This window comes from Camelus ferus, chromosome 19 (genome assembly GCF_009834535.1).
Source record: "Camelus ferus isolate YT-003-E chromosome 19, BCGSAC_Cfer_1.0, whole genome shotgun sequence".
Taxonomy (NCBI): Eukaryota; Metazoa; Chordata; class Mammalia; order Artiodactyla; family Camelidae; genus Camelus; species Camelus ferus.
In genome coordinates, this window is record NC_045714.1 from 34088366 (window position 1) to 34115816 (window position 27451).

Sequence of the window (27451 nt, forward strand, 5' to 3'; positions counted from 1 at the left end):
GAGGCAGAGATTCAGTGTTAACTCTCACAGCCGGGTTTGGAGGAGATGCCCAGAGGTTGGGTGTTTCCTGGGAGGAACTGTCACAAAACCCTCTTGTGATTCAGGGATCAACGCACAGTCACTGAAGGCTCCAAGCAGAGCTTTCACATCTCAGAATGTCCCCACCCAGGGAAGAGGTTCCCCATATTGGTGTCTTAGTTTCTGCCCCGTCGAGGTAGCAAAGGTGCTCCTTTAGGGTTTTCTGCCAAAGGCCCAGGATCCTCATTCTAACTCCTGAATCCTGGACTGTCAGGGCAGGAAGGATTTTTAGACACCAAGTGCCCAGCCCCCCACCTACACATGGGGAGCCTGAGGCCAAGAGTTGACAGGGACCTAGACCACACTCACAAGGCCAGTGAGTGATGGGATCCTTACAGAACCCAGCTGATTCAGACCAGGCTCCTCCTGCAACACCATTGGACACTGGCTCCTTGGAAGAGCCTGGCTCATAGTAGGTGCTGAATAAAAAGCTCCTTGGGTCAAACCATTGAACAGGGAGCCTTTCCTTCAGTTTCCCTAAGATTCAAACACTCCTTGCATTCAGACCCTGAGTTCCCAGGTGACTGGCAACCTCTGCCTACTTTCAGCCACATGATCCCAAGTCACTCATCCCATATCGGCACCTAGAGCTGCCCAGGATCTCAGCAGCTGCAAAACAGCACACAGTATAGACAGAGCATCTTTCCTTCTGCAGTCTTTTGCTGAAGGGTACCAAGTTGTCCCCAACCTTGGGCTATTAAGACAGCACTTCAGTGGATACCCCTGTCCATGCTCACTCTACTGAAAGGGGAAATACCCTCTGGAAATGGCACTGCTACGTCACAGAGTATGTGTATTTTAATTTGTGTGGATGTTGCCAAATTTCCCTCCCCGCTGAGTCTGCAAGCAAATATCCCCACAAGCCCTGGACAGAGGAGGGAAGGTGTATCCTGGCTTTGCAGATATGACAAATGTTCCCAGGTGGTGCCTCCCCTGCACAGTCAATCACAGGTGGGAACTGGCTCCAACCCTACCCAGATTTGCTGCCTCGCAGCACACTGTCATCTACTTCCTGAAGCACCTGCTCAGATGATTCCCTGGATGAGAAAGGAGGGAAGCAGGACGTGGTGAGGGGCAGCAGCCAGTCAGAAGCTTAATCTTCCTCCTGGCATTTACTGCCTATAACCAGCGCTCTGAGGGAGGGGCCACCTGTGCCCTTTTACAGATGAGGACGCTGAATCTCTGAGAGGGGACCTGGCGGGTGAGCAGGTAAGGGGGCCAAGGTAGAACCACAAGCAGCCTGACTCACACCCAGCTCTCTGCACACCCCACTGTGCTTGTCAAAGTGGGGAGAAAGCTCTAACACTCTCCTTGTAAAATCGTGTGCTTTTCTGTTCCTCAGCAATAAGTATTAAAAACAAAAATCCTGTGTGGCTGCCAGGCTAGCTTTATAACTGGGAACAGACAGATGCAGTGTCTCCTGACGTCCTGAAGCTGCTCCTAGGAGGCAGGGCTCAGCGCATGCAGAAGCCCCAGGAGTCCTTTCTTCCCTGTTGCTGTGATGTCGCCCCTTCACTGAGCGGCCTGTGGGAGCAGCTCCGGGAAGGGGAGCGAGGACAGAGCAGAGGGGCCGCTGCATCCCAGCAGCACCGGGCACGCCCACTCCTGGCCCCGCAGACTGAGGAGGGGAAGGGGGAGGTAGTTCCTAGGGGATGCTGGGGGCCCCGCGTGGACAGAGTTCATGTTCTAGACTCAGGTGTCAGGAGCCCGTGTCTCCCCCTTGTTGCTACAGGGTCCCCAGGCCTGGGACCCCGGAGGACACCCCTCCCTGGTCTCGCTTGAAGTCAAGAATCTCAGAGGGAAAAGGGGAGGGTGGTGGTCAGCGTGGGGGCTCCTGAAGGTGGGCGCCTGCTCTGTTGTTGGACATGAAACTTTAGGGGTCAAGGGAATTCCTTCTGGGATATGGTTGTGGGGGTGAAGAGACTTTCATTTCTCTCAGCCTGTTTTATTATTTGTAAAATGGTGATAATCATGGACTCTTTCTAGCAGGGTTAGAAGGATTTCAGAGTGTATGTCTAAATCACCAGCACGGAGTAGGCATCACCCAATTTGAGGTGTTGTTTCAAGGCTGTGACCCAGTTCCCTTTGCAGGGCTTACTGGCCTGTAGAAGGATGACAATCACACCAACTTTGCAGGATGTCCTGAGGGTGCAATGAGCCTGGTGACAGAGCAGTCCCTGAGTGAACCATGGCGTTGTCCCCCCAGGCTGTGCTCTGGGCAAGTCTCAGTTCCCACTAGTTCTTAGTTTCCCCACCTGTGTGATGGTGGTAATCTTGGCTGCCTTTCAGGGTCTGTGATGACTGGGGAGGTTCTAGAAAGCCCTAGATGGGGTGGGCTAGGGTGTCACTGATCCTCAGCGCACAGTGGTTTAGAGCCTGGGCCGAGCCCCACTGCCTGGACTCCCATACCAGCTCTGCCAGATCTCGGCTCTGGGACCTCGGATGCGTCCCTCCCCACATTAGGGCTCGGGGCCTGGTCCGTCTGTGCCAGCACCGCCCTCCCAGAGCCGCTGCAGGGACTGAATGGGGGATCCATGTACAGAGCTTAGAGCAGAGCCCAGCACAGTGTACGTGTTCTGCCAGCGTTAGCTCCGATGTGTCGAAGCCGGAGGCCTCGGGCGGCTCACTCCCTCCAGGACTAAGCGTAACTGGGGTTGGGGTGGAGCTGGATGCTTTCCACCTTGGCTGCCCATCGGATTCACCTAGGCAAGGTTGACTAGATCCCCAGTCCCTGTTCCCACCCTAGAAACCCTGGTTTAATTGGAGACACATGGGCCCGGGCAGCTGACTGATTAACTCCTGCAGGGGATGCTGCCTACATCCGGGGCAGAGAAGCCCTGAGCTCCGTGTTCTCTGAGGTCACAGACGGAGCTGGGGTTTTGCCCAGACAGAGGTCACTCCTCCTTGGTGCTGGAGCTGCGAGAACAGCTCTTCGGTACTTTGCAGAATAGTCTATGATGGTGACAGTTCTTCAGAGAGCAAGAACAGAAGCTTGAACCAACAGGGAGGGACACCTCCTACCACGGAGCTCACGTGGGGTGAAGAGGGGCTTCCTATGGACTCAGGACTCTGTTCAGCCCTGAGCTTTGTCACTGAGGAAACCTTCCCATCTTTAAAGAGGGGCTGGAATCCCCTCAGACACTCCCTGCTCAGCCCAGAGCCCTCCTGCCTCAACACACCAACATGACAATGATGGAAATCTCTCCTCCCTCCTTTCAAAATGCTTCCAGCTTTCTGTAAAGAGCTGGTCTGTGGGGGGAATGCCTGCAACATCACGTATTTTGAAAGCCAATTCCCCCAATTTGTTTCCTGAAGGGATTATTATAAAAAGAGGAAGAGAATCATACTGGGGTGGTTCTATCGCTGCTTTTTCATTAGGGTTTTTCATGCCAGCTGCACGGAGCAGGATTTGAGACTTTTTGTTTGTTTGTTTTTTCCTGCTGTGCTTGTGTTCTGCCTTCTCACTGCCTGAAGAATAAACAAGTAGTTTCGGAACTAGGAACGACCAGACCTTGTGACAGCAGTCACAGGTCTTGTTGATGAAGCACCTGCTGTACACCAGGCTCTGTGTTTTATGTACATCCCCCCTCATCTGACCAGGGTGGGGCTGTCACACACATTGCATGGAAACAGACACTGAGGCTTAGAGGTTAAGATAGAGGCACTAAAAGCAGTAAATGTGTGCAGTGAGATGAGCTCCGACCTTTCCTCGCTGGGTGCCCTTGGCCAGCTCTGTCCTCCCTGAGCCTCATCCCATAAATGGGACCACACCCGGGCCCCCCTCACTGGGCTGGGGAGGAGATTAAAGAGCCGAAGATCATGCAGGGATAAGCCCAGTGTCAGGCTCCCAGGAAACTCTCTCTAAATGATGACTGATTACAGTATCTCATCCCTTTAGGGGCGTTCAGGATGCTGTGTTTTTATGACTTGACTTGTTCAAGTAACGCTTTCTTACTATGTCCTCAAAATGTTTGAAGACTTTTAGAAAGCAAGTTAAATATTTACAGATGCAAATGTTTGTAATATTCGCTGTCTGCCAACCTTTACAGGAGGTGCTGGGTAATAATGAACAATCTAGAGACACCCTATAACCTTCCAGAGGGAGAAACCGCCCTCCCTTTTGATTAGCTGATTTGTGTTTGTTTTCAAGACACAGGCGGTACATCTGCCTGCTTGAAAAGCCTGTGTCTGTGTCTCTTCTGATTTAATAACGATTAAGAAATTAACAGCCTCTGGTTTCTCAGCTCTCAGTGATCTTTGCTTTCAACTCAAAACTGACCCAAGAGAAGAACCCAGATTCAGAAAAACATCCCTTTGCCCCCTGCCTTTGAAATTCAGGAGCTGGTATACTAGTCCTACCGGAATATTTGTGGAAAGAATGAAAACTACGGAGTAAATTCATACAAACCTGAAGAGACAGCTCTGGATATAAATACAGTGTTTAGCATTGGGAGGCATCTTGTATTTTACTTAAAGCAAAGACGCTTCCCCTGCCTGATCGAACCCTCACTGCAGCCCCTGGAAGGACAAGGCCTGCTGTCCCTTTAGCAGATGAGGAGCTGGGAGGGGTGCCGGCCACACCCCTCATCTGCTGCCCAGCCTGGTTCAGCATCCGAGGTGCTCCTGCTCCACCACTGCTTCCCCCGCACTTACTTCTGTGAATGCTTCTCTGAAGGTAGTTAAGTTTTCCAGGGAAGCCCAGCAAGGAAGAGTTAATAGGAGAGTGGCAGCCATCAGGTCTTTTGTTCCTGCTCCCAGATTGGTGAGAAATCACCTGGTGGAGGAAAGAAAGTGGACTTTTGAACTCAAGCCAGGAAACCATGTCCGCCCCACCCCTGACTCAGAGCTCACCTCTCAGAAACAGTGTGTCTCCTTTTACGGTGAGGATGAAGACACAGCCCTCTGAGAACTAATCGCAGGATTAAAACATAATATATGGAAACATTCCTTAGTGGGGAGCTTATAGCGCAGTGGTAGAGCGCGTGCTTAGCATGCACGAGGTCCTGGGTTCAATCCTCACAACCTCCATTAAAACAAAAAGAAATTAATTAATCCTAATTATCTCCCCTGTTGTTAACTGTGTCGCAAGCTTATCATTAGTGATGATAATGACAATTATGTTCATTTTTGTAAATGCTCCTTTTGTAGCCAAACCCTCTCCTCCCGTGGTATCAGGCCCCGCCACGAGGGCCCCACCTGAGCAGACAGTGAGCTTCACCTGCAGATCCCATGGCTTCTCCCCTAAAAACATCTCCCTGAAATGGTTCAAAAACGGGAATGAGATTGCAGCCTCCCAGACCAGTGTGGACCCGGAGGGAGACAGCGTTTCCTACAGCGTCTCCAGCACAGCCAAGGTGGTGCTGGCCCGGGGGGATGTTCACTCCCAGGTCATCTGCGAGGTGGACCACGCCACCCTGCAGGGGGGCCCTCCTCTCCGTGGGACTGCCTACTTGTCTGAGACCATCCGAGGTAGATGCCCCTCACACCAGCCCGAGCCCACACCTGCCCCCAAGCCCCACCTGCTCCTCCCCCTGCTTTTGGCTCCAGGCCTTGAATTGCCTGGAATTGAATTCCTGACAGTCCTTCCTGACCACCAGGCACCTCCATGTGCTGGTCACTCACTACTGATTTAATGGCAGCTGCCAGGTGACACCTGCCACGTGCCAAGCACTGTGCTCAGCAGTTTCCTTTACTTACAACAGCATCTCCAACTACTGAGCACCTACTCTAAGCCAAGCCCCTAAGTGCCTAGGGATTTCATTAACTTGGCTGCAGTTATTATATTCCAACTGCATGCCAGTTGCTTACTGATTCCCCACATTATAACCCTAACAGGAGCAACCACTCCTTGAGCACCTACTGTGTGTCCTGCAGGGTGCTTAGGATCTCATTGATATGCAAAATGCACACTCAGTGTTTGAGCAACTGCTACATGCCTGGCTCTGTCCTCAGGCACCCCCTTGCTGGGCTGGGAGCTGGTCTCCAGCCCCTGCCCTGTGACCTCTCTGTTCCACAAGGTCAGAGCTCCTGCCCTGTGCTATTTCAGTTCCGCCCACCTTGGAGGTCACCCAACAGCCCATGGCACGGACCCAGGTGAACGTCACCTGCCAGGCGAAGCAGTTCTACCCCCGAGACCTCCAGCTAAGCTGGGTGGAGAATGGAAACGTGTCCCGGATAGAAAGGGCGTCGACCTTCACAGAGAACAAAGATGGGACCTTTAACAAGATGAGCTGGCTCCTGGTGAACTCCTCTGCCCACAGAGGGGAGGTGCTGTCCTGCCGGATGGAGCTCGACACGCAGCCGGCGGTCAGCGCCAACCTCACCCTGGAGGCCTCTGCTCCCCAGAAGGACCAGGACAAACATGAACACCCTGGTGAGGCTTCTATTAACCTGACAGGGTTTTTAAAATTTTATCTTTTTAAATTGTTAAAGTAGTAATTCTTCCTTGTTATAGAATAATCTAGAAGTCTATAAATATAAAGTAGAATTTTGAAGTGAGCTCCCCTCCCCAAATCCCATACTCCAAAAATCACCACTGGTAAAAGTTTGATATATTCTTACCAATCTTTGTCATAAATATAATTAAAGAAAGACAAGAAGGAGATCATTGTGTTCATAGCGTTCTGCCTCTTGCTTTCTTCAACTACCAGTAATTATGTTCATCCTTCCCTGTCCGCCCACCTCCCTCCTCCTTGCTTTTTCTAACCTCTACCTAGTGTCTCTCCATTCTGCAATTTCCACTCGCATTAGTAACATAAAGTAACCCAAGCAGTCTCCTACACATACTACTCTGTGAAATCCCGGAAAGGGAGCCCTGAAGTTGTGGAGTTTGAGTTTGGACCAGGCACCCAGGTGACCGTGAGTTGTCACTGCATGGGCTTCCTCTGTCCCCTGATCTGTGACAGTGGACCAGCAATGATCACAGTCACTCAGTGCACATTTACTAAATGCAAATCAGTGCGTGATCTCAGCTCTACGATCCCCTTTTCTGCTTCTACCACCCAGTGGATCTGGAGTTTACCAAAGGGACTCAGGAAACGACAGTGGGTGTTGTTGCAGATGTCTTGCCTTTAGTCCAGGTGATCTGGCTAATCAAGGTGAATCTGAGTTCCTGACCAGGGACCACATATAACAAATATGTGCTCATTAGAAACACGTTCTCCTTTAGCTGAGCATTGTCCCAAGGACATACAGAGTCCCCCTTCCTATGCATAATACATGTCTTATTTCTTTCTCATGTAACATCAGGAGGCAGTTGATCAGTTTCCCAGGCGTCTTTACTCCAGAAGACCTCTCAAAGGCCAACATTCCCTCCAACGTAGCCTACGGTGTTGTCCTTGTCTGCTGGGCTGGGGGTCAATGCTGGGTCAGCGAGTGTCCATGTCCCTCCTACTGGAAGAATAAAGATAGGAAGGAGAGGACAAACACCTTCCCTTAAACAACAGCTATACAGAATTTGCATGGTTGTGTCCACTAGTAACAGAGTCCTGTGTGCCCATCCAGTTGCCAGTGGAGTCCACAGGTGTGTGGTTACATGGTTAAGGACATTGATTTTCTGCCAAACCAATACCATTACACATTTAATAAAATCAACAGTAATTCCCTAATGTCATCTAAAATGGAGTATATATTTCAAATTCTCTAAAATTTCTTTTATACTGGTTTCCTGTGCACCAGAGTTGTTTTTTTATTCACCTGTAAATCCTGATAGAATTTTCCTGTGAAACCACCTGGGCCTCAAGAAATCTTTTTCGAATTTTAAAAACAACTTGCCTAGTTTAGGGCTATTCAATGTATTCACTTCATATTGCGTGAATTGCAGTAGGCTGTGCTTTTCGCGGAACACGTCCCAGTGTCTCTAAGTTGTCAATTTTCTGTCTGGACAGTTGTTCATAATATTCCCTTATTATCCTTCTGATGTCTGCAGTGTCTGCAGTGATGTCCTCTGTTTCGTTCCTGGTATTGCAAAGGTGTCATTTCTGCTTTTTTCTTAACAGTCGTACTAGAAGCTGTTCATTTCTATTGATCTTTTAAATGAACTCACCTTTGTTTTAGTGATTTTCTCTATTGTTTTCAGTTTTATTTCTTTTTTTTTTCCACTGTTTTTATTATTTCCTCCCTTTGGTTGCTTTGGGCTCATTTTGCTCCCCATCTCCCCATTTCTTGAGGCTGGAACTTAGGTTATTCATTTAGACTTTTTCTTTTTTCTAATGCCACACCAGGGTCTCCTCCTGTGCCTGGGGACTTAGGAGAGGGACCTGGGTGCCTGGACACTGTGTTCTTCCTCCAGTGCTCAGGTCTCTAACCAGTCTCCTACCTCTTCCACCTCAGAATCCTCCCATGTTTGTCCCTTGTGTCATTTCTAGGGTTCAGGGTGTACTGAACGGGGAGAGCAGGAGAGATGAGTCCACACCATCTTGTCTGGAGGGACTTGGACTTGCTTTTGAATCTTCTATCTACTGCTGGGGCTCCACCAGGACTGTTACTTCTGGGTGCGGCAGGCTGCCTGATCCAGCCTGCCTGCTAATGTAATAAGGCTGGAAATGTTTTCTGGGGCATCTAGGTTGTGGGGCTGGAGCAAAGCGTGAGATGTCCACGTGACCCTGCTGCCCGGTGCATCTGAGGGCTCTGGCCGCTGCTCCTGGGCCCAGCTGGTCCGGTGTGACGATGCACGTCTTATCGCCTGTTTTTTGTGATGGTATTGGGGTGTTTTACACTATTTGTAGCTTCATGGACCTTTCTTCTCATAGCACAGCATAATCCAATATGTCACTGGAGTTTTTAGTTTGTTGGCTGCTTTTGACACAGTGGGAAAAAAGCTCTGAATCCTCTAAGTCTTTGGTTGTCTTTTGTCTTTCAGGACCGTAAATTTCCCTACTTCTCTATTTCTTTCTTTTTCCCTTCATCACTCAACTGGCAAACAGCCCTTCTTTCATCTTTATTGTCTTTTCCCCACCAAGAAATTATGCACTTTAAATCGTACCTGTCCTTCTAGTCTCATCTGTCCTTTTTAAATGTTCCATCCTCCTTGGATTAGGTTCCTCTTGCCACTGTAACAAGTTAACACATGGTTAGTGACTTAAAACAAGACAAGTGTGTTACTTTACCATTCTAGAGGTCAGGAGTCTACGACGGATGGCAGGGCTGTGTTCCTTCTGGAGGCTCCAGAGGAGAATGCGATTTCTCGCCTTTTCCAGCTCCCAGAAGTGTCCACACTCCTGGGCAAAAGGCCCCACCTCTTTCTGACCTCTGTTTCCTGTCTCATATCTCCTCTGACTCTCCTACCCCCACCTTCACTCACATGAATCTTTGTGATGACATGGGCTCCACTCAGATAATCCAAGAGAATGTCCCATCTCAAGACCCTTAACTTCATCATGACCGCTCATCCCTTTTGACATGAAACGCAATATATGTTAGGATTCTGGGGATTCTGTGCCAACTCTTTCAACCAGGCCGACTTTGAAACCCCTTCCCAGATCTCTGCTCTGCAGGACGCTTTTCCAATATTTTCATAGTTAGGGTGAATTTAATCTTGGTTGTGATATTTTCAAACACTTCTTAGGCTCGTGTGCTGGCTGCCTTGTCTGTGATTCTTGCACTTCTCCTGGTGGCTGAGGGTCGGATGGCAGCCCAGAGAGGGAAAGTGCTCTAGGATTTGGTGATTTTGCGTTTTTGACTCACAGGTATTTTGCAGTTCTGGTATTTTCTCTTCAGGTAATAATGAGAGCCAAATTGGTATAGAATTCACATTCTCCTTTTTGATCGCTCTGGATTGGAAAGGCCATTTTTGGAGATAAGTTGTTGTTGTTCTCTATATTCCTAAAGTCCAGTGAAGGTTTTTTAGTGCTTTAACCCATATGTCCCCACCCCACAGCTCAAGATTCTCTTCTGGTAGAGTTGACCCTTTAAACTTCAGACTTCAACCCCCTCTGTAGCCCTGGTTACACCATCCCAGTTCACCACCACTAAAAGTTTTAACAATTGCATCACTAGGGTATCCAGGGCTGACTCCTGCTCCACCTCCTGCCACTGCTGGGATCCGCTTGGACAGTCGATGAGTGATCCAGCTCCGAGTTTGCAACTTAGAGTTTGCCTTTCAGCTCACACCCAGACAAACTCCCACAGATCAGTTTCTCTGGGAATCAGAGTCTGGACTGGAGAGAAGACTGAGGGCTGATGATTGTGAAGTGTTGCCGGGATCAACACGCATGAGCACGTGAAGGGAGCAGGACCGGCAAAGGGAGATGTCGGACTACAAAGCAGGGACAAGAGACTCAGACACTGCAACACAGAGCTGAGGCGCCAGGATGGTCTATCAGAGTCAGTTTAAAGTGAAAGGGTGGACCTGAGCCTCCATACTCCCGGTTCAGCCGGCTCTTTGTGAGGGCTGCCCTCTAGAAGGATGTGCAGACTTAAGGAACGCAGGTCCCTCCAGCTGAGAAAAAACCCCAAGGGCCACTCAGCTGAGAGTTGTCATCCTCTAGCACCTTCAAAAGCAAAAACTGGTGAGGTCTTCACTCCTGCTTTAAGGATTATTTTATTTACAAAAAATATTTTAACAGCTTTCTTTCTATGACTTTGAGAGCAAAAACAGCTCATTGTAAAAATGCAAAACATCCAAAAGTATGCTTACTCAGACCTGACTTTCGGCGTCAGCATAAAGACTTCAGGTTTCATGGGTACGAAGGTCAAGGTGGGCTGAATGGTATGAAGCCACTCCCACCATGAGACCCTATTTCTTTGAAGCACCAGGTTGTTATCCAGCCAGCAGTTCTCATGAGTTCAGGCCACCCTGGGGGTTCCCACAACTCCTGAAACATGGGGTCTCCAGCCCCACCCCTTGGCCAAGCAGGGCCGCTCTCACCATGAAACTCTTCCTCCTCAGTTGCATGCTGTGCTGACATTCCTTCCTGTGACCCCGAGAGGCTGGACCTGGTCCAAAAGACAAGATCTCGGGATCATCTTCTGGGACAAGAGGGATGGATTTCCCTAGGTTTGAATCCCACTAATCTTGCGATGCTCCCTAAACTCTCAGAGCCTCACTTTCCTCATCAGAAGGAGAATAATACCTACCTCGTAGAGGTGTGAGAACCAAATAAGCAAACCAGGTGCCACACCTAACACGTTACTGACTGCAAACACTCTCCGCCCCTTTCCTCAAGGAGGATATAACCCTAGGGGCCTGAGAGAGGACACAGAGAGAATGTGGAAACACTATCCTGATTTCTGCCTCCAGTTTGACCCAGGACAGGATGCAGGTTCAAAAGCTTCAGAGCATGGCTGGGCCCAGGTGGCTCCAGAATGAGTAAGTGGAGGTCCTTGGGAATGGCTTCTGTGGAGCCCCTCTAATCAGATCTCCTGTCTCTTGATTTCCAGACCAGCCTTCGTTGTCTCCTTCTCTCCTGGTAGTTTTCATCCTAGGCCCCAAAGTGCTGCTGGTGATCGGTGTCACTGTCATCTTTGTCCACAGGAAGCGTTAGGTCTGACTGTAAGTTGTGGTGGAGGGTACGGAGGACAAGGTCTGTCCCAGGAACAGCAAGGTCAGGGGTGGGGGAGGTCGGGAAGGTGGGGGTCAGCCCACAGGTCACACAGGGCCACGGGCCCCCGTGGAGTAAGAGGTGACACACCGCCTTCAATATCCTCAGGAGATGAGGTTTCCCTCAGTTGTGCCCAGCTCCCGGGAGGGGTGTGGGGTCCTGTAGGAGGTGGGCTGGATCGTGGGTTTTCAAAGGGTGTCTCCTGGCAGTCATGTGGACAGAGGCTGCTTAATGAGGAGCAGCTGAGAGGGTGGTTCCCTTGGAGACCATTTCTAGATCCTTGAACCCTGTGGCTCCGTGGGGGCAAAAGGAATCCCCGTTTTAGGGTAATGGGGAGAAACCCTGGATCTGCTGCACTGAGCGCTGCTCCTGCTCTGACCCTCCATGTGACAGAGAAGGGCTGAGGAAGCGGGAAGGGGCATCAGGGCCTGGGGAGGAGGCTAAGGGGGCAGAGACCTCTCTCAGAGGCTGCCCACCCTCTCAGACAGGCATCCCATGAGGAGAACAGCCTGGGCACACAGGAGGCATGCAGTCAACGTTTCTTGAATGATGATCAGATCATTAAATATGAACACGGTTCCCACAGTTCCTTCCTTCCTCCTTTTCAGGGTAACACCCTCAGTCTCTGCTGCCTGCTTCCCTCTCTGAGGGGCCCAGCCTAGGAGAAGACCCAGCTGGAAGCTTCCACGACTCTGCTCCAAATGCCTCCCTCCATGGAGACCTGCTTGCCCCCACACTCCTGAGACCCTCTCACAGTTGCCCTGAGGCCGTCAAAGCTGGGTCCTCAGCAGGGATTATGAGAAGTAGCTCTGGAGAGGGACTCACAACATCTCCCTGGAACGTGAGAAACAAGTCACATCAACACGTATCGGGATATCTCTCATCCATCACCTTGGACTTGGCTGTGAACTCCACACTCATGTCCTTGCTCAGAGGAGTTATTCTGTCTTTCGGATTCCTGCCTATCCTGGAAGCTCCACACTTTGAAGTTCTCTTTTACCTCTTGAGTACAGATGACCCCCTCTTCCTGGTTTTAAGAAGAAAATGTATATCCTTCCTCTGTGCCCAAATGTCCTACCCCTCAAACCCTGAAGGTAGTGTTCCGTCCTGTCTCTGTGATGGAACCAGGAGAACTTCCATCTTCCTGCATCCTTCCCAACTGTGCTGCTAATGGTAAACACTGTGTCTAGACGCCTCAGAGTCATCCTTGATTTCTCCTTCTTTTATATCCCATATTCAATTTTGCCTTCAAAATGCTGATGTCCAGAGGTGAGATGGTAAATATTTAATAATCCACTCTCCAAAAGAAAAAAAAAAAGCCTATTAGGTAGTACTGGCCAATTTCTAGCTGTCAATACTTCCAATGTGGCCAGCTTCAAGCTACCAACCATTTAATAACCAGCTTGCAGGAATTCTTGAAAAAGTAACAGCTGGGCTCTCTTGAAGCAGTTCGAGCTCTCCAGCACACCACTCAGTTGCATCCATAATGTGCACATTCTCACCCGCACCACCACTCCCGGGTCCCAGCCACCATCATCTCCTCCTGCACCATTGCTGTCGTCTCTGACTGGTTTCCCTGTCTCAGGCTCAGTGATTCTTTGGGAAAGTAAGTCAAATCCTATCACTTCTCTGCTCCCTCCCCTAGCATAACTGCCTGCCTCACTCTCAAATGCCACTTCATCAAAGGCACCTTCTATAGATGGCCCTGTATAAGATATCAATTCCTCTTTCACCCTGGCATTCCATGTCCTCTTAACCTGATTAATTTGTTTCCTGAGCATTTATAACCATCTATATACTGAATGTAAGTTATTCTCACTTTGCATGGTAGAGCAGGACCTTAAAATAACTTGGAAACTGAAAACTTGAAAAGTGACCTTAATAATCAACGGGAGAATAACTGTTTTGTGATCTTCAAAAAAAAAAATGGTTTTAAACATCAGAGACTCTTTTACTGTCAGTTTAAAATGTAGAAGGAAATGGAAAAATAGTAAAGTTAATATTTAGAGTATACTGTCATTTGACTCATTAGAAACATTGAGAATTAAAGAGTTTTTTTTATTTGCAAACCTATCGAGTTTAGTTTGAACAGTGTTTGCCTTCTTCTTCCTGCATAATTTACAATATAAAAGCCAGCACCTTTTGTATACTTTGGTGAATTATAGTACTCCTTTCTCAGTTTGGGTAAGACTCTAACATTTTATTCCCTGATACTCTCAACGTTGCGAAATCTTTACAAAACTTCCTTTAATTTGAGGTATTTGCTGTTGTCGCTTCCTCTGGGGCATTTTCACCCTTTCCCTCACAACCACCTTCCTCATTATATGATAAGTTTGTCCTCACAAAGTTCTTGTGGCTGCCTATCTTTCTAACAGTATCAGTGTACCATTCCCACGGTCAACTATTTCTTCTTTAATCTACTCACGTTCAATTTGAATGTCGCTTCCAACATTATCACCTTTTGTTTCTTCATTGCACTTTCTTCTTTGTATTCAATTCCCTTTTGCAGTTATTTATTTTTGTAAATGTCATGTGGATTCATCACTGGGAGTCACATGACAGCACAGCTACATGCTTTTCTGTCTGTGCTGAAATGAGTAACAGAGTCACAGTGATCAAATACTGCAGACTTTGAAATAAGGGACATGACTGGTTCCTGATCAGGATGGGCATCTATTACACAGTTATTTGTGGACTGAAGTAGAGATAGTGGCAAAGTTTGTACTTTATGCAATTGTTCACCATAAATTTACTGTGGTAACTGAAATCTCAACCATGTGTTGGGGGGACTGAGGTTTTTTAACTAAACTGTCTACCTGAAATTCATGCATATCAGGACCATGCAAAGTGAGGACTTCCTGTATGTGTCTCTTCCTCAGATAGGATGTCAGTTCTAACAGTGAAGGGACTATCTGAGTATTCGTTTCTATAGATACTGAATATCAAAATAAAATTTTTCTTCATCAACCACCTAGCTCTTGTATTCTAAAGCCCTTTCACTAAAGACTACTTTTTCTTCTTTGTATTTAAACAATCATTTCAAAAATTAAACATTTTTCATATCACAAGGAAATGGAAAAAAAAAACAAAAAAAAACTAGAAAACAGACGCTGACTGGAGTATGTCAAAGGGTGTGGGAACCAACTGAAAGAGCTCCAAGCCGACAAACCTGGAACAATTTGAGCAATAAATTAAAGTACTGGACTGTGCTATAATCTAAATGTTTGTGTCTTCCCAAAATTCACATGTTAGAATCCTAACACCCAAAGTGATGGTGTTAGGTGTGGCGTCTGAAAGGTGGTTAGGTCATGAGAGCTGCACCCTCATGAATGGATGGGATTAGCGCTCTTACAAAAGTGAACCCACACAGCTCCTGTCTCAACTGCACCTTGCATCTCTTACTTTCTGCCCTAAAGTTTCTCTGCTGCCTCTAGATTGCACATTTGTAAGAATGCACTCATTCTGATATATGCACAAAATCCAAATGTACAAGTGCGGAAATGCCAGCCAGGGCCACACTCAACCAATGAAGACAGGAGCCAGTAGGTAATTATCCTTCTCTGTGTCTCATGTGCACAATTCCAAAAGGAAAAAAAGAGAGATCCCCTCCTCCAACAGAGTTCCAAAAGCCCTTTCAGCTCTGTGAGAGTGCAAGGAGAAATCTGTGACCCAAAGAGGGCCCTTACAGAACCATGCTGCCTCCCCGATCTCCCAACTGCCAGCCTCCAGAACTGTGAGCGATAAATCTCCATTGTTTGTAAGCCACCCAGTCTGTGAGAATTTGTTATAGCAGCCCAAATAGACTAAGACAGACTATAACCAAAGATACAAAATAAATATCTACAAGTCCTTACTGATGTAAATAAATAATTGAATAAATTAATAAATGGAGGAGAAGGGAAAATCTCCTGTGCAGAAAAGTCCCAAATAATTTTTGTAGATATCTGCACCTTAAAGAAGCGGAAGCCTAACTCTCCAGTCCTGAGGTGTGGACTGCACATGGTGACTCCTTTCCAAAGAGGACAGAATGAAGGAAAGAAAAAGAGTAACTTCACAGTGGGGCAACCTGACCAGCACAATTCAGCCAGGTTATGAAGAGTTCATCAGTGGTCATAAATCACGTCGATTACATATACCCTTGATATAATGTGAAGAAAATTACACTTTTCTCCTGTGACTTCCTCCCCCAAACCCATAACTCCAGTCTAATTATGAGAAAAGCATCAGGCAGATTGTAATAGAGGGCCATTCTCCAGTGCATCTGACCAGTACTCCTCAAAACTGTCAAGGTCACCAACATCAAGGAAATCTGAGAGCTGTCACTACTGAGAGGAGCCTAAGGAGACATGAGAAGTAAATGTATGTGGTATCCCTGGGTGGGATCCTAGAACATTTGTTTAAAAACTAAGGAAGTCCATTATAGACTGAATGCTCACGTCACTCTAAAATTCATATGTTGAATTTTAATTCTGATGTGATAGCATTTGGAGGTACAGTCTTTAAGAGGGAATAAGGTGATGAGGCCCTCATAAGTAAGATTAGTGCCCTTATAAAAAGAGACCAGAGAGTCACCCCTTCCACCATGAAGGATTCAAGAAGTTGGCAGTCTTCACCCTGGATGAAGGCTCTCCCCAGAGTCTGACCAGGCTGGCAACCTGATCTCTATCTTCCAGACTCTGGAACAAATAAATATTTGTTGTTTATAAGCTATCCAATCCATAATCTTTTGTTATAGCTGCCTGAGCTAAGACAAAAACTATAGACTTCAGTTAACAATAATGCACCAATATCATAATTGTAACAAATGTATCACTCTAATGTAAGATGTTAATAACAGGAAACTGTGTGCAGAGGTATATGGGAACTCTGCATTATCATCTCAATTTTTCCATAAATCTAAAACGGTTTTTTAAAAGTCTGTTAAATAAAATTTAACATCTTGTCCTCTTGCATCCCCTTGGAGAACAATGTAAGGAAATGTGTGGTGGGGAGACGTCTGTGTTAATATACTCATGTTTTATCTCACCTTACAGGTTTGAGGTTTCCTCCTCTTCCGTCTTCTGTCCTAACCCAGGCACTCAGAGATTTCAGAAAAGCTGCTTCTCAGTCCTCCATGACATTCACCCTAAACTCTTCCAATTAGTAAAGCACAGATCAGACCAAATCGGGTTGGAGAACTTAGGGTTACCTGGGTGAGGTGAGGTAGCTTTGAAGACCTAATTGTGGGGAAGTTAATACATGTCCTGAGTCCAAGGATTCCCAGGTAGAAGATGTACCAAAGAGTGTGGAGGATGCTCTTCTGTACCAGGCTCCAGAAGATCACCCCTAGCCATCATCCCTCCTTGGAATTGCCTCAGCTAAGAAGACTCACCTCGCCCAAGGTCACATTTGGTAATAAGCCACATCTATTGGCTCAACAACATGGTTATATAAAAGCCCAGCACTTTCACCAGTTCAGGTCAACCCTGAAGGAACATCTTGGCACCAGAGCTCCATGGGAGGCCACCTGAGGTCCTCACTGGGACTTCACTGCCGCTCAACTTCTTCGATACAATCCTGTTCCTTTTCCTCCCTCTACAGATATTGATTCTAAAAGTACCCCTTGAAAAATAACATGCTGATCTTCACTTCCCAAGGAAACCAACCAGAGACAAAGAGGCTGTGCTGGATACCAGAAAAAAGTGGGGATCCCTTTGTCTCTAGGGGCCACAAGAGTCATGGAAGGATGAATTGTTTATATATTCTGCCATATACCAAACTGTCTTACTATATTGAGAGCAATGAGAATCCACAGAAATGTTTAGGTCACAGAAAGGTGTAATCAGATCTGTGTTCTAAAAGACCTGGCTGAAATAAGAGGAAGAGATTACAGGGCAGGGTGGAAAAAACTGGGGTAGCCTAATTAGGAGGTAATCATTTTTATTCAGGCAAGAGATGATGGTGGAGATGGAGAACTAGATTTAAGAGTCATTTAGGCGGTAAAACTAAGAGGGCCGAATAGGGAATAGACATGAGTGGATGAGTGGGAGGATGTAGAAGGTGGGTCTCTTCTTGGTTTAAGCAAAGAGACAGATGATATGCCACATACTGAACAGGGTGGGGTGGGCGAAAAGAATGTCTCAGTGTAGATCATGAACTCAGTTTTGAACGTTTGAGGTATAGAAATGAAGATTACAAGGTCAAAGGATATATAGGTCTGAATGATGGGTTCAGAATTACTCAGCTACTGGGAAGTGGAATTTGAACCTAGAGTGTATCTGGTTCCAAAACCAGTGTTTTTGACCATCATGCCACTCAAAATCTCACCCTCTGAAGACTTTACAGTCCAATACAACGTTTGAAAATGGCTGGAGGTGGGAGGAAATGTGGGATGGTGGAGACTAGAGAAAAGAGGTTGTCCATTTCTCAGCAGGGTCCATGGGTGGGCTTCCCAGTGTGGAATTCATCATTCCAGAACAATGGGTTAGAATGGTGACATCACAAGGCAGTGGGAGTCTTGCCATCTCATAGAGGATGTTTGGGCCCTGCTCTGCACTTTCCTCTTCTAACACCTCTCCTGGCCTTGACATCTAGTTGGTCCCTGAGGAAAAGGCAGGGATCAAAGGAAGCAATGGAGAAACAGCCATAGCAGTCAGTGCCTGACTATGGATGTTTGGACATTAAAGGGTTACCAGTTGACAGTGGGACAAGAGTCCCTGAATACAACTTTTGTGCTTGGACTCAGCCCATTCCAGAGATGAGAGAGAAAGAGGTGAACATGCTGGTTCCTCTCTGTTTCTAAGAGTGCTTCTTCTGCCTCTTTACTTCTTTACTACAGAGCTGGCCCCAGACCCAGTACAGACAGGAGAGGCAGCCCTCACTTTCCCAGGTATGTTTCTATGTGTTGTTTTTCCTCTTCGAGTGTGTTCCCTACAGCCTGGCATTCTCCATAGCCCCACCCTCAATCCTATAACACATAAATAATCACTATCTCCAAAACTTTAACCTCTTTCCCAGTCAAAAACAATTCCTCTGCAGGAAGGAGAAAAGAGGCAACTTCCTATATCGTATGCAGGGACCCAGGGCAGAGCCAAGAGCCCGCAGCAGACATTGCATTAGGGCTCATTTTATACCTTTGACACCTCTAGAATGGGGAGGAGGAGTCTCTTGTAAAGTTCAACTCTACTGCCAAGAGGCCAAGGCCAGAGAGATCTAGCCTCCTCCCTGCAGCTGTGCAGCTCAGTGAGGCCCAGATGTTGAGCTCATGCAAGAGCTGTAACACAACTGCCCATCACAAGTTTCCAGAAGCCTCTGGCCCAGCCTATGACTCTGAGGATGCTGGACAGGGAAAGGCTATGGGATTAGGGAGAATCTCCAAGATGGGATGAGATCCAGGAAGGAGCAAAAGCCTCGAGCGTTATACCCCCCAACTCTGGAAACTTACACATTTCCAGCAGCAACTTATCAGCTCATAGCAACCTTGTCTGTACAATTTATAATCCCAAAGGAAAAGAGTTACGGTTCCACAGCCTTTCCTTGCATCATGATCTCCTTCCTCTGACACTGTGGAAGCAGGACCTGTCCTCTCTCCTCAGAGCACACAGTGCCAGGCCCCTCCAGGACCACAGTCAGATGGAATAGGCTCCAGGGGCCGCCGTGATGCCTGTCCCTGTTCCCTCATTCTGCCGACTTCTGTCATCTCTGCTGCTGGCCCTGCTGCTGAAACTGACAGGTGCGTGGGACTTCAGGTGTGTGTGGTGGCGGCTTCCCTCTGCCTGTTTACTGTTTTCTCCCCACATGTCTCCCTAGAATTTCCTTTGGGAAGGATTTCTTTGTCCCATCGCAAAACAGGCAGAATTTAGAGATCTAGGCTGGAATGGTCCCCAGCTCACAAAATCTCACAGTAGCTGAGTCTGTTTCACACCCTTTAGTTCAGGTAATGGATTCACCCCCCAGGGTCAGAGGGCTGAGCACAGCAAACATCACAGCTTTCATCCCCCAGCCACTGGGAACAAAGGCTCTGTCTTTTAAATTTATTACTACCACACAAATGCTACCTCCTTAAAGGAGAAAGAAATGTTGGAAAACATGAAATTAAAAGCAAGAAGAGTTCACAAGGCCTCCACCAGGAGATAATCACTGTTAAAATTTTGCAGAGGTCTGAGTGCTCATAAAACATTGGCCAAAGGTGCACGCTAGAGGTCTCTTGGGTCAGTGATGGAAGCTGAGCCCTGCGTCTCCCCAGCATAGCTGTGTGGTTCTGCCTCTACTTGCTGAAAAGGCTAAATGAGCTTGTGGAGTCTCTTCCCAAGTTCATCAGTCCATGTTGACAGACGTCTTGAATCCTAATTGCCACAGCAGATAGCTTGAGGGGTTTAGACCAGATGAAAGAAGAAGCAAGATAATTATCTAAGTATGAGAAAAAAGGGGGAAGACTTGGATCTTGGGAGGATAAAATATATGAGGATATTTTAGAAAATACTGAGAAAAATTAACACCAATTTCATACAATCCCTTCAAGAAAACAGGAAAGAAGGCAATTCACTTTATGAGGAAATTATTACCTTGATAGCAAAAGTAGATAAAGACTGTACATAAAAAAGAAAACTACAGACCAACATCTGTCATGATCTTAGATGCAAAATTCCTCAACAAAACATTGGCAAATAGAATATAACATTATATGATGTTCTATACTGTGACTAAGTCAGGTTTATTTTAGGCATAAAAAAATGTTTAAACATTTGAAAATGAATCTCTGTAATGTATCACATCAACTGGTTAAAGAAGAAAAAAATTGCATGACTGTATCAATTGATGCAGAAAAAGCACTTGACAGATCCAGTACCTACTAATGATGAAAACTCTCAACAAACCAGAAATAGGGAGGAATTCCCTCAACTTGATAAAGAACGTTGACCAAAACCCTACAGCTATCACTATACTCAATGGTGCAAGACTTTTTCCTCCCTAAGATAACGAAAAAGACAAGGATATCTATTCTCACAACTCTTATTCAACATAGTGGAGAGAGAGAAAGGGAAAAATAAGGAAAGGAATATAGATTGGAAATGAAGAAATAAATCTGTTTGCAGATGGCATGATTTTCTACATAGAAAATCCCAAACAATCTACTAAAAAAGCCAAAACCAAACAATTAAAAAGTTAAGTGAGCTCAGCAAGGTGGCAGGATATAAGATCAACACACAAAATCAATTACACTTCTACACACTAAAACAAGCACGTGACCACTTACGTTAGCCCCACAAAATGAAATACTCAGGTATAAACCTACTATGTACAAGATCTGTATGAAGAAAGGTACAAAACTAATCAAAGACATCAGAGAAGAGCTAAATATGTACACTTATTTATATACATATTTATATATGTTTATGGATAGTAATATCAATATTGCCAAGATATTAGTCCTTCACAACTTGATCTATAGATTAAATGCAATCTCAGTTAAAAACCAGCAAGTTATTTTATGAATATTGACAAATTGATTCTAAAGTTTATATGAAGGGGCAAAAGACCCAAAATAGCCAACATATTATGGGAGAAGAACAAACTCACTTTTCACCAAAATTAACTCAAAATGGATCACAGACCTAAACGTATAAAGCACAAAATTATAAAACTCTGAAAGATAATGTAGAAGAAAACCTAGATGACCTTTGGTATGACAGTGATTTGTTGTTATAAATAGGCTTTATATTTCAATGCAGTTTTAGATTCACAGCAAAGTTGATCAGAAGTTACAGTAGTATTTCCCTATACTACTCCCTGCCCCCACACATCACTGCCTCTTCTGTTTTCAGCATTCTTCACCAGAGTAGTACATTTGTTACAATTAATGAACGAGCACTGACAAATTGTTAACACTCAAAGTCCACAGTTTGAATTGTGGGTCACTCTTGGTGGTGTACATTCTATGGGTTTGGATAAATGTATTATGATATGCAACCACCCACTTTATGGTACTACACAGAGTAATTTCACTGCCATAAAAGTTCTCTGTGCGCTGCCTATTTATCCCTCTTTCCACCCTAACCCCTGGCAACCACTGATATTTTTACTGTCTTCCTAGTTTTGCATGTCAGATAGTTTCCATGTCATATAATTGGAATCCTGCAGCATGTAGGCTCATGCTTTCAATTAGTAATAAGCATTTAAGGTTACTCCTTGTCTTTTCAGAGCTAATTGCCTCGTTTCTTTTCAGTGCTGAATAATATTCCACAGTCAGGGTTTGTCAAAATGTCTTTATCCATTTATCTACTGAAGATCATCTTGTGGCTTACAAGTTTGCACAATTATGAATAAAGCTGCTATAAACTATGAGGGAGAATCTGTTCCAGGCTTCTCTCCTAGCTTCTGGTAGCCTCAAACACGCCTTAAATTGTAGACGGCATTCTTTCCCATCTTCACAAAATTTTCTTCCTGTGCGTGTCAGCTAAGCTAAGTTGTGCCTAAATTTCAGATTCACATAAGCTGTGAAATAATAGGTATTTTTAAGCCACTAATTTTGTGGTAATTTGTTACTCCAAAATAGAAAATAAATATGCTAGGATTGAGAAATCATTCAGGAGAAAAATCTTCCATAGTTTTGTAGTATTTGTCTTGTATATATTCTGTGTATCTTCCGTGAATTCTATGTCAGTGCTCCTTGTGTGATATACAAGAACACACAGCAAGAGCAATTAACTACTAAGGAGTAAGAATTTGTTGGATTGGAATGAGCATCAACGAACATGAAACGTTGTAATAGCTGAGATGTTTTCATACTCTAGTAACCAATCTTCACTCAGGGAAAATATAAATTTCATGCATAATACAAGTCTCAACGTGGATTTGGGCACACGGGGTAAACGGGCTTCCACATGAAGAGAGGGAGATGTCTCTATATGAAAGTCACAGTCTGAATATAGTATGTTGGTTATCAGCACAATGCCCTGAGCTTGGGGACTTATCTCTAATTCTAAGACATAAAGAAAAATCTGACTCAAATCCTATTTTACATTTTTCATTTAATATAAATGTATTCATTGTTTCACTGAAAATATTTATTTGGTGCCTCCTATGCTCCAGGGTATCTCTATATCCTGATGCAGAAGGAAGGCGCCATCCTCCTTTCTGTACACTGGTCCCCTTCTCTTCATCCCATATGGCAGCCAAATTTGTAATTTTCATAGTTTGATGCTAATACCTGCTGCTGAAGAGTGTGCAGTCAGACTCCACCTTCAACTAGAGCCAGACCCTGAGAACATTTTGTGCTAAGGCAAGAAACATGAGAAGTGACACAAAGTTTCTTTCCAGGAATTTCAGGTGAAGAGTTCCAGGTGAACCAGCCTGAGAGTTTGCTGTCAGCCGAGGCTGGAGATGTCATAACCTTGGTCTGCAATATGCCTGCTCTGTCCCCGGCAGGGCCCGTCTTGTGGATCAAGGAGACTGGGCTAGAACGAAAATTAATCTACAGTTTCAACGGAAACCAATTTCCCCGAATATCCCAAGTGGTAAGCCCAAAGGCCAACCAAACAGACTATTCCATCCGCATCAGTAATGTGTCGCCTGAGGATACTGGTACCTATTACTGTGTGAAGTTAATCATAGCATTTCCTAACATGGAGTATGTATCTGGTCCAGGCACCTACGTGTCCGTGAATGGTGAGTACAGTGTGACAAACTCCAGCTTTCTGATTTTAAGATAAATTTTTTTTAAAAAATCTTTAAGATGTACAAAATCATTACTACATACTGGATGTTGTACCCCTTAATTCACAAACTACCCTGTAGGCTGGGATGCTGTAGATGGCCCTTCTGATCAGTCATTCAAGGTTCCTATGCCCAATATTAAATCAAGCCATGTTGACAGTCATGCCTTTCTCTAATGGCTGGCACCACCAGAAACTGAATACAGGGCAATGGACATTCCCAGCTGAAAACATACTGCATAGGTAAAATGTATTACATATGTGCATAGTAAGGTCCAAAAAGTTGGAAAACTCAGACTTGGAAGGTTGACTAGCTTTTCTGAGGCTTAGGGACAGACCTTGGCCCAGAAATGTGCATTGTTTCTACTATGCCCTATTTCCTGACCCTGAATATCAGAAATAGGTACTTGCAGCTACATCTTGGCTTCTGGATTCAGGATGAAATCTCAGCATGGGTGAAGTTAGCCCCAAATGCCCAATATCTCATGAGCCAAAACAAAGGGTTACTCAGGCAGGCAGGCTCTCTACCAGCCTGCACTATTCCATTCACCCATTTCCAACTGATGAGATTAAGACCTGGTGGCAGGTATCTGAGAGGTCATCACAATTCAGTCAGAGACCTTGTTTCTTACACAGGAAGTCAATGAGTAGGTGTATCTTCCTACTATGGTCGGGGGTAGCTTCTGGGGAATCATGAGATCAGAAGGGGTGTTGAGCGTCATCCACTCCCAGGTCTTGTTTGAAAAGCCCTCCTGGAGGGGTTGAGTCACCCTCCTGGCACTTGATCTTTCCCTGGTCTGCCCTGAGAGTTCTACTCCCAATTCTGCTTTTCTCTTATTCTCTGAAAACAACCAGTGTTTCCATCTCCTTGCCACTGTCTGAATTAATTTCAGGAAATATGGTGAGATTAAGGGTGTCCTTTTCTGCCAGGAAAACTGGTCTTCCCCACTGGTGTTTTCCTCAAGCTGAACCACATTCCATGGCATCCAACTGACCAGGGAAAATTCACATATTTCTTTCGAGCTGAAAAATATACATACAGGTGGCTTACCCACCATTCTCTCCTAGCCTCAACAGCCAAGAGTTCCTTCTTTACCCTAACCTGCATCTTAGGCCATCTGCGGTTCTGATGCTTCTACAACCTGAAAGGAAAGATCATTACCAGGACCGGACATCATGGGAGATAGTAATGCTGGGAGTACTGAGTTAGGGGTCACTGGTAGACCCTCCAAAACTGATGAGATCCCCTGAGGCTCTAGTGTTTTTGTTGAGAAAAATAAACTGTCCCCCTCCTCCCTCTTGAGGAGATAAGCAGAGGATCTTGGGGAACATATGCCCTCCTGATATTTAGGTTTCCGATCTCTTTATTTCCCCTTTCTCCACACCTCTCCGCACTGATGTCTCCACAGAATCAATGACTGATTACCCTTCAGAGGGGAGATGAAGGCCAATTCCAAACCCTCTGGATGTGTGGGACTGGCAGACGGGACCTGAATCCGTCTCCAAATACACTGAGTAACTGTTGGCATTCAGACGGGAAGAAGAACTCGTCTCTATGAATACTACCCATTCATAATTCCAACCCTCCCCCTCCATCCTCCTCTCACCTTGCTTAGGAGCTGAGAAATGAAATTGGGGAGGTGATGTATCTGGTCTTCTGACCTGACTTCCCTCTGTTAGCACCCAGGGAAGGAGCTGCCTCCAATTGCAGAGGCCTCTCTAAACTTAGCGTGTGGGTACTCACATATGTCACTAAAAGAATTAGTGAATGAGGACCAACCATGATTTGGATCCAGTTTCCTCAGTCCTGCCTAGGCCAGAGCAAGGGAAATGGGAGATGATTTTGAGTTTCTTTCCAGGAACCACAGATGAAATGTTCAAGGTGCAACAACCTGAGATGTCACAGACTGTATCAACTGGGGAAACACTCATCTTGAGTTGCAGTATACCAGATTCATTTCCGAAAGGACCCGTCTTATGGTTCAAGGGAACTGGACGAAAACGTAAATTAATCTACAATTTCAAAGGAGGTCTCTTTCCCAGAGTCAAAAAAATTGGAAACACGGCCAAAGCTGGCAACACAGACTTTTCCATCCGCATCAGTGAAATCTCTCTTGCAGATGCCGGCATCTACTTCTGTGTGAAGTTCAAGGAGGGAAAACCTGACATAGAGTACCAGTCAGGTCGGGGCACCCAGGTGTTTGTGACTGGTGAGTTTGACTCCTCCACCTTCTGTCATGTGTCACTTCTGTCTCAGTAATCATGTCCTCCAGTCACTCAGCAACTACATTGTGCTAAATATTACTGAAGGTACAACATACATTTGATTTCATCATTCTCTCAGCATCTTGTTAATTTAAGTGTTTTACAGGCACAGAAACTGAGAGTCAGAAAGGTCACTGAGCAATGAGAGATATTTTGCTTAACATTCCAACATTCAACCCACCCCCAATAGCTAGGCTAAACCAATTAAGGTAATTTTATGTCCCCTACCAGAGGCTGAATCAAATATGAAACTGACTTAAGCCAGTCTGTGTCCACAGAGAAATCTGGGAAACTAATGCCATTCTCTCTCCTGTTGACTAGGAACAAGCAATAATTCTGCCCCAGATACTCCAGACAGACATCTCTTGACAGTGAGGGGAACCAAGCTGAGGAAAAATCTGCTCTAGAGAAGTGCAAAAGTGTAAAGAATGTGGGTTGGCAACATTGAACAGCCATATTGTTCCCGGTTCCAACTGCACTTCTGGACCTCCAGTTATAAGACAGTAAACATCTTCTTTAAGCCTGTTGGCTAAAGTCAGCACTTTCTAATGGACGCCAGCTGATAAAGAGCATTCACAGAGCACTGTAGTACAATTTCAGATCAATTTTTTTCTGTTCCTGAAGCCCTTCTTTTTTATTTTGTTTTTCTATTTTGTTATGATCTCTGAACTCTGAGCAATACTCAGCCTGAGAAATGATTAAATTGGTGATACTATTATATTACTGTTTATTGGGCATCTATTATATTTCAAGCACTTTCCCCATATTATTGTATTTACTTGCATAGCAACCTGAGCTTAAGGATGCTTGGCCTCATTGTACAGACAAGGAAACAGATTCAATGAGATTCAGGAGTACAGATAATAAGTGAAAGAGGTGAGGTCTGGGATCTCTCCAGTATGCTTTATATTGGTGAAGAAACTTTTTTTACAAAGAGTAAGAACTCAACACATTAGTTTAAGCCAAAAAAAAAAAAAAAAGGTTGGGGAGTTAAGTGATCCTGTATCTGAGGATTCTAGCGTCTTCACAGCATCCAAGGTGGGAATCAAAAACTAAGTCTAGAGATGGGCTCACAGCCTCCCAAATTCTTATTCTCTGGAAGTTCTCTCATCTCTGTCTCTTCCTGGATTTGTCTCTCTTGCTTGCACGTAGGCCTCAGTCATATGATAAATAAAGAAAATGCTGACATTCATTTAGTCATCCTAGCAACCAGGAGAGAAAGAGAGCTTCTTTTTTCCAGACTCCACAAATGAGTCCAAGTGAATCACCTGAATTTGCCTTTCCTGCGCCTTTCACTTATTCATTGTTGCAAAGGAGAGGCAGTGTTAGGTAGGGAAATCATCAACCCAATGAAACAAGTGCTGAACACACTGAAAACAACAGGGGTCCACTGCAAGGTCAAAATCCTTCATTTAACATATGAGGAAGTTGAGACCCAGAGATTGGGCTTGCCTGCAGGTATACAGGCAGATCTCTCACTCCCATAATCCTTTAGGTTTATGGCTTTGCCGTCTTCCTAATAAGAAGACCCTGGTTAGAGTGGAGCTGTGGGTGTGCATGAAGATGATTTAGAGGGAAAAAACTATGAATGACTTCAATTTTCCTATTAAAATCCAAATAGTCAGATATGTAGTGAATTTATACCACTTCTACATAATAAATGAAAAGCACACAACTTTTAAATACTGAACTACATACACATATGTTTGCTGTGGTTGCTGTAACCAACTGTCACAAACTTCAGGGTTTTAAAACAGCAGGAATAGACTTCTGTGGATGGCATGACAGTGTGAGGAGCTCCACAAATCTACTTTCCAGTGAAACTGGTAAAAACTATTTTAAAAAATTATTTAGGGGAGTGACATCAACAAGATG

At 45.5% G+C, this 27451-nt stretch overlaps 2 protein-coding genes across 3 annotated transcripts in view; both read left to right on the top strand.

Annotated features, from left to right (window-relative positions):
• Positions 1-14802, top strand: part of LOC106730357 (signal-regulatory protein beta-1-like) — a 40792-nt gene extending 25990 nt beyond the window's left edge. Inside the window, exons 3-6 of one of the 2 annotated variants that reach the window (XM_032461996.1) lie at positions 5227-5547; positions 6125-6451; positions 11458-11569; positions 12227-14802. In XM_032461996.1, coding sequence (XP_032317887.1) covers positions 5227-5547; positions 6125-6451; positions 11458-11561 — 752 coding nt within the window. In that variant the 3' untranslated portion in view covers positions 11562-11569; positions 12227-14802. The remainder of the gene's footprint in view (positions 1-5226; positions 5548-6124; positions 6452-11457; positions 11570-12226) is intronic. The other variant, XM_032461998.1, reaches the window with a different exon arrangement.
• A 2133-nt stretch (positions 14803-16935) lies between these two features.
• On the top strand, positions 16936-26031 carry LOC102515393 (signal-regulatory protein beta-2). Its single transcript, XM_006192535.3, has 6 exons — positions 16936-17009; positions 18436-18486; positions 19193-19329; positions 22917-23264; positions 25171-25521; positions 25898-26031. The coding sequence occupies exons 3-6, from the start codon at positions 19257-19259 to the stop codon at positions 25981-25983; spliced, it is 858 nt and encodes a 285-aa protein (XP_006192597.1). The 5' UTR covers positions 16936-17009; positions 18436-18486; positions 19193-19256; the 3' UTR covers positions 25984-26031.
• The last annotated feature ends 1420 nt before the right edge of the window (positions 26032-27451 follow it).

Coding starts and splice junctions, on each gene's coding strand:
- LOC102515393 (XM_006192535.3), top strand. CDS start 19,257: ATGCCTGTCCCTGTTCCCTCATTCTGCCGACTTCTGTCATCTCTGCTG. Junction 23,265..25,170: donor CACCTACGTGTCCGTGAATG/GTGAGTACAGTG, acceptor GTTTCTTTCCAG/GAACCACAGATGAAATGTTC. Junction 25,522..25,897: donor CACCCAGGTGTTTGTGACTG/GTGAGTTTGACT, acceptor CCTGTTGACTAG/GAACAAGCAATAATTCTGCC.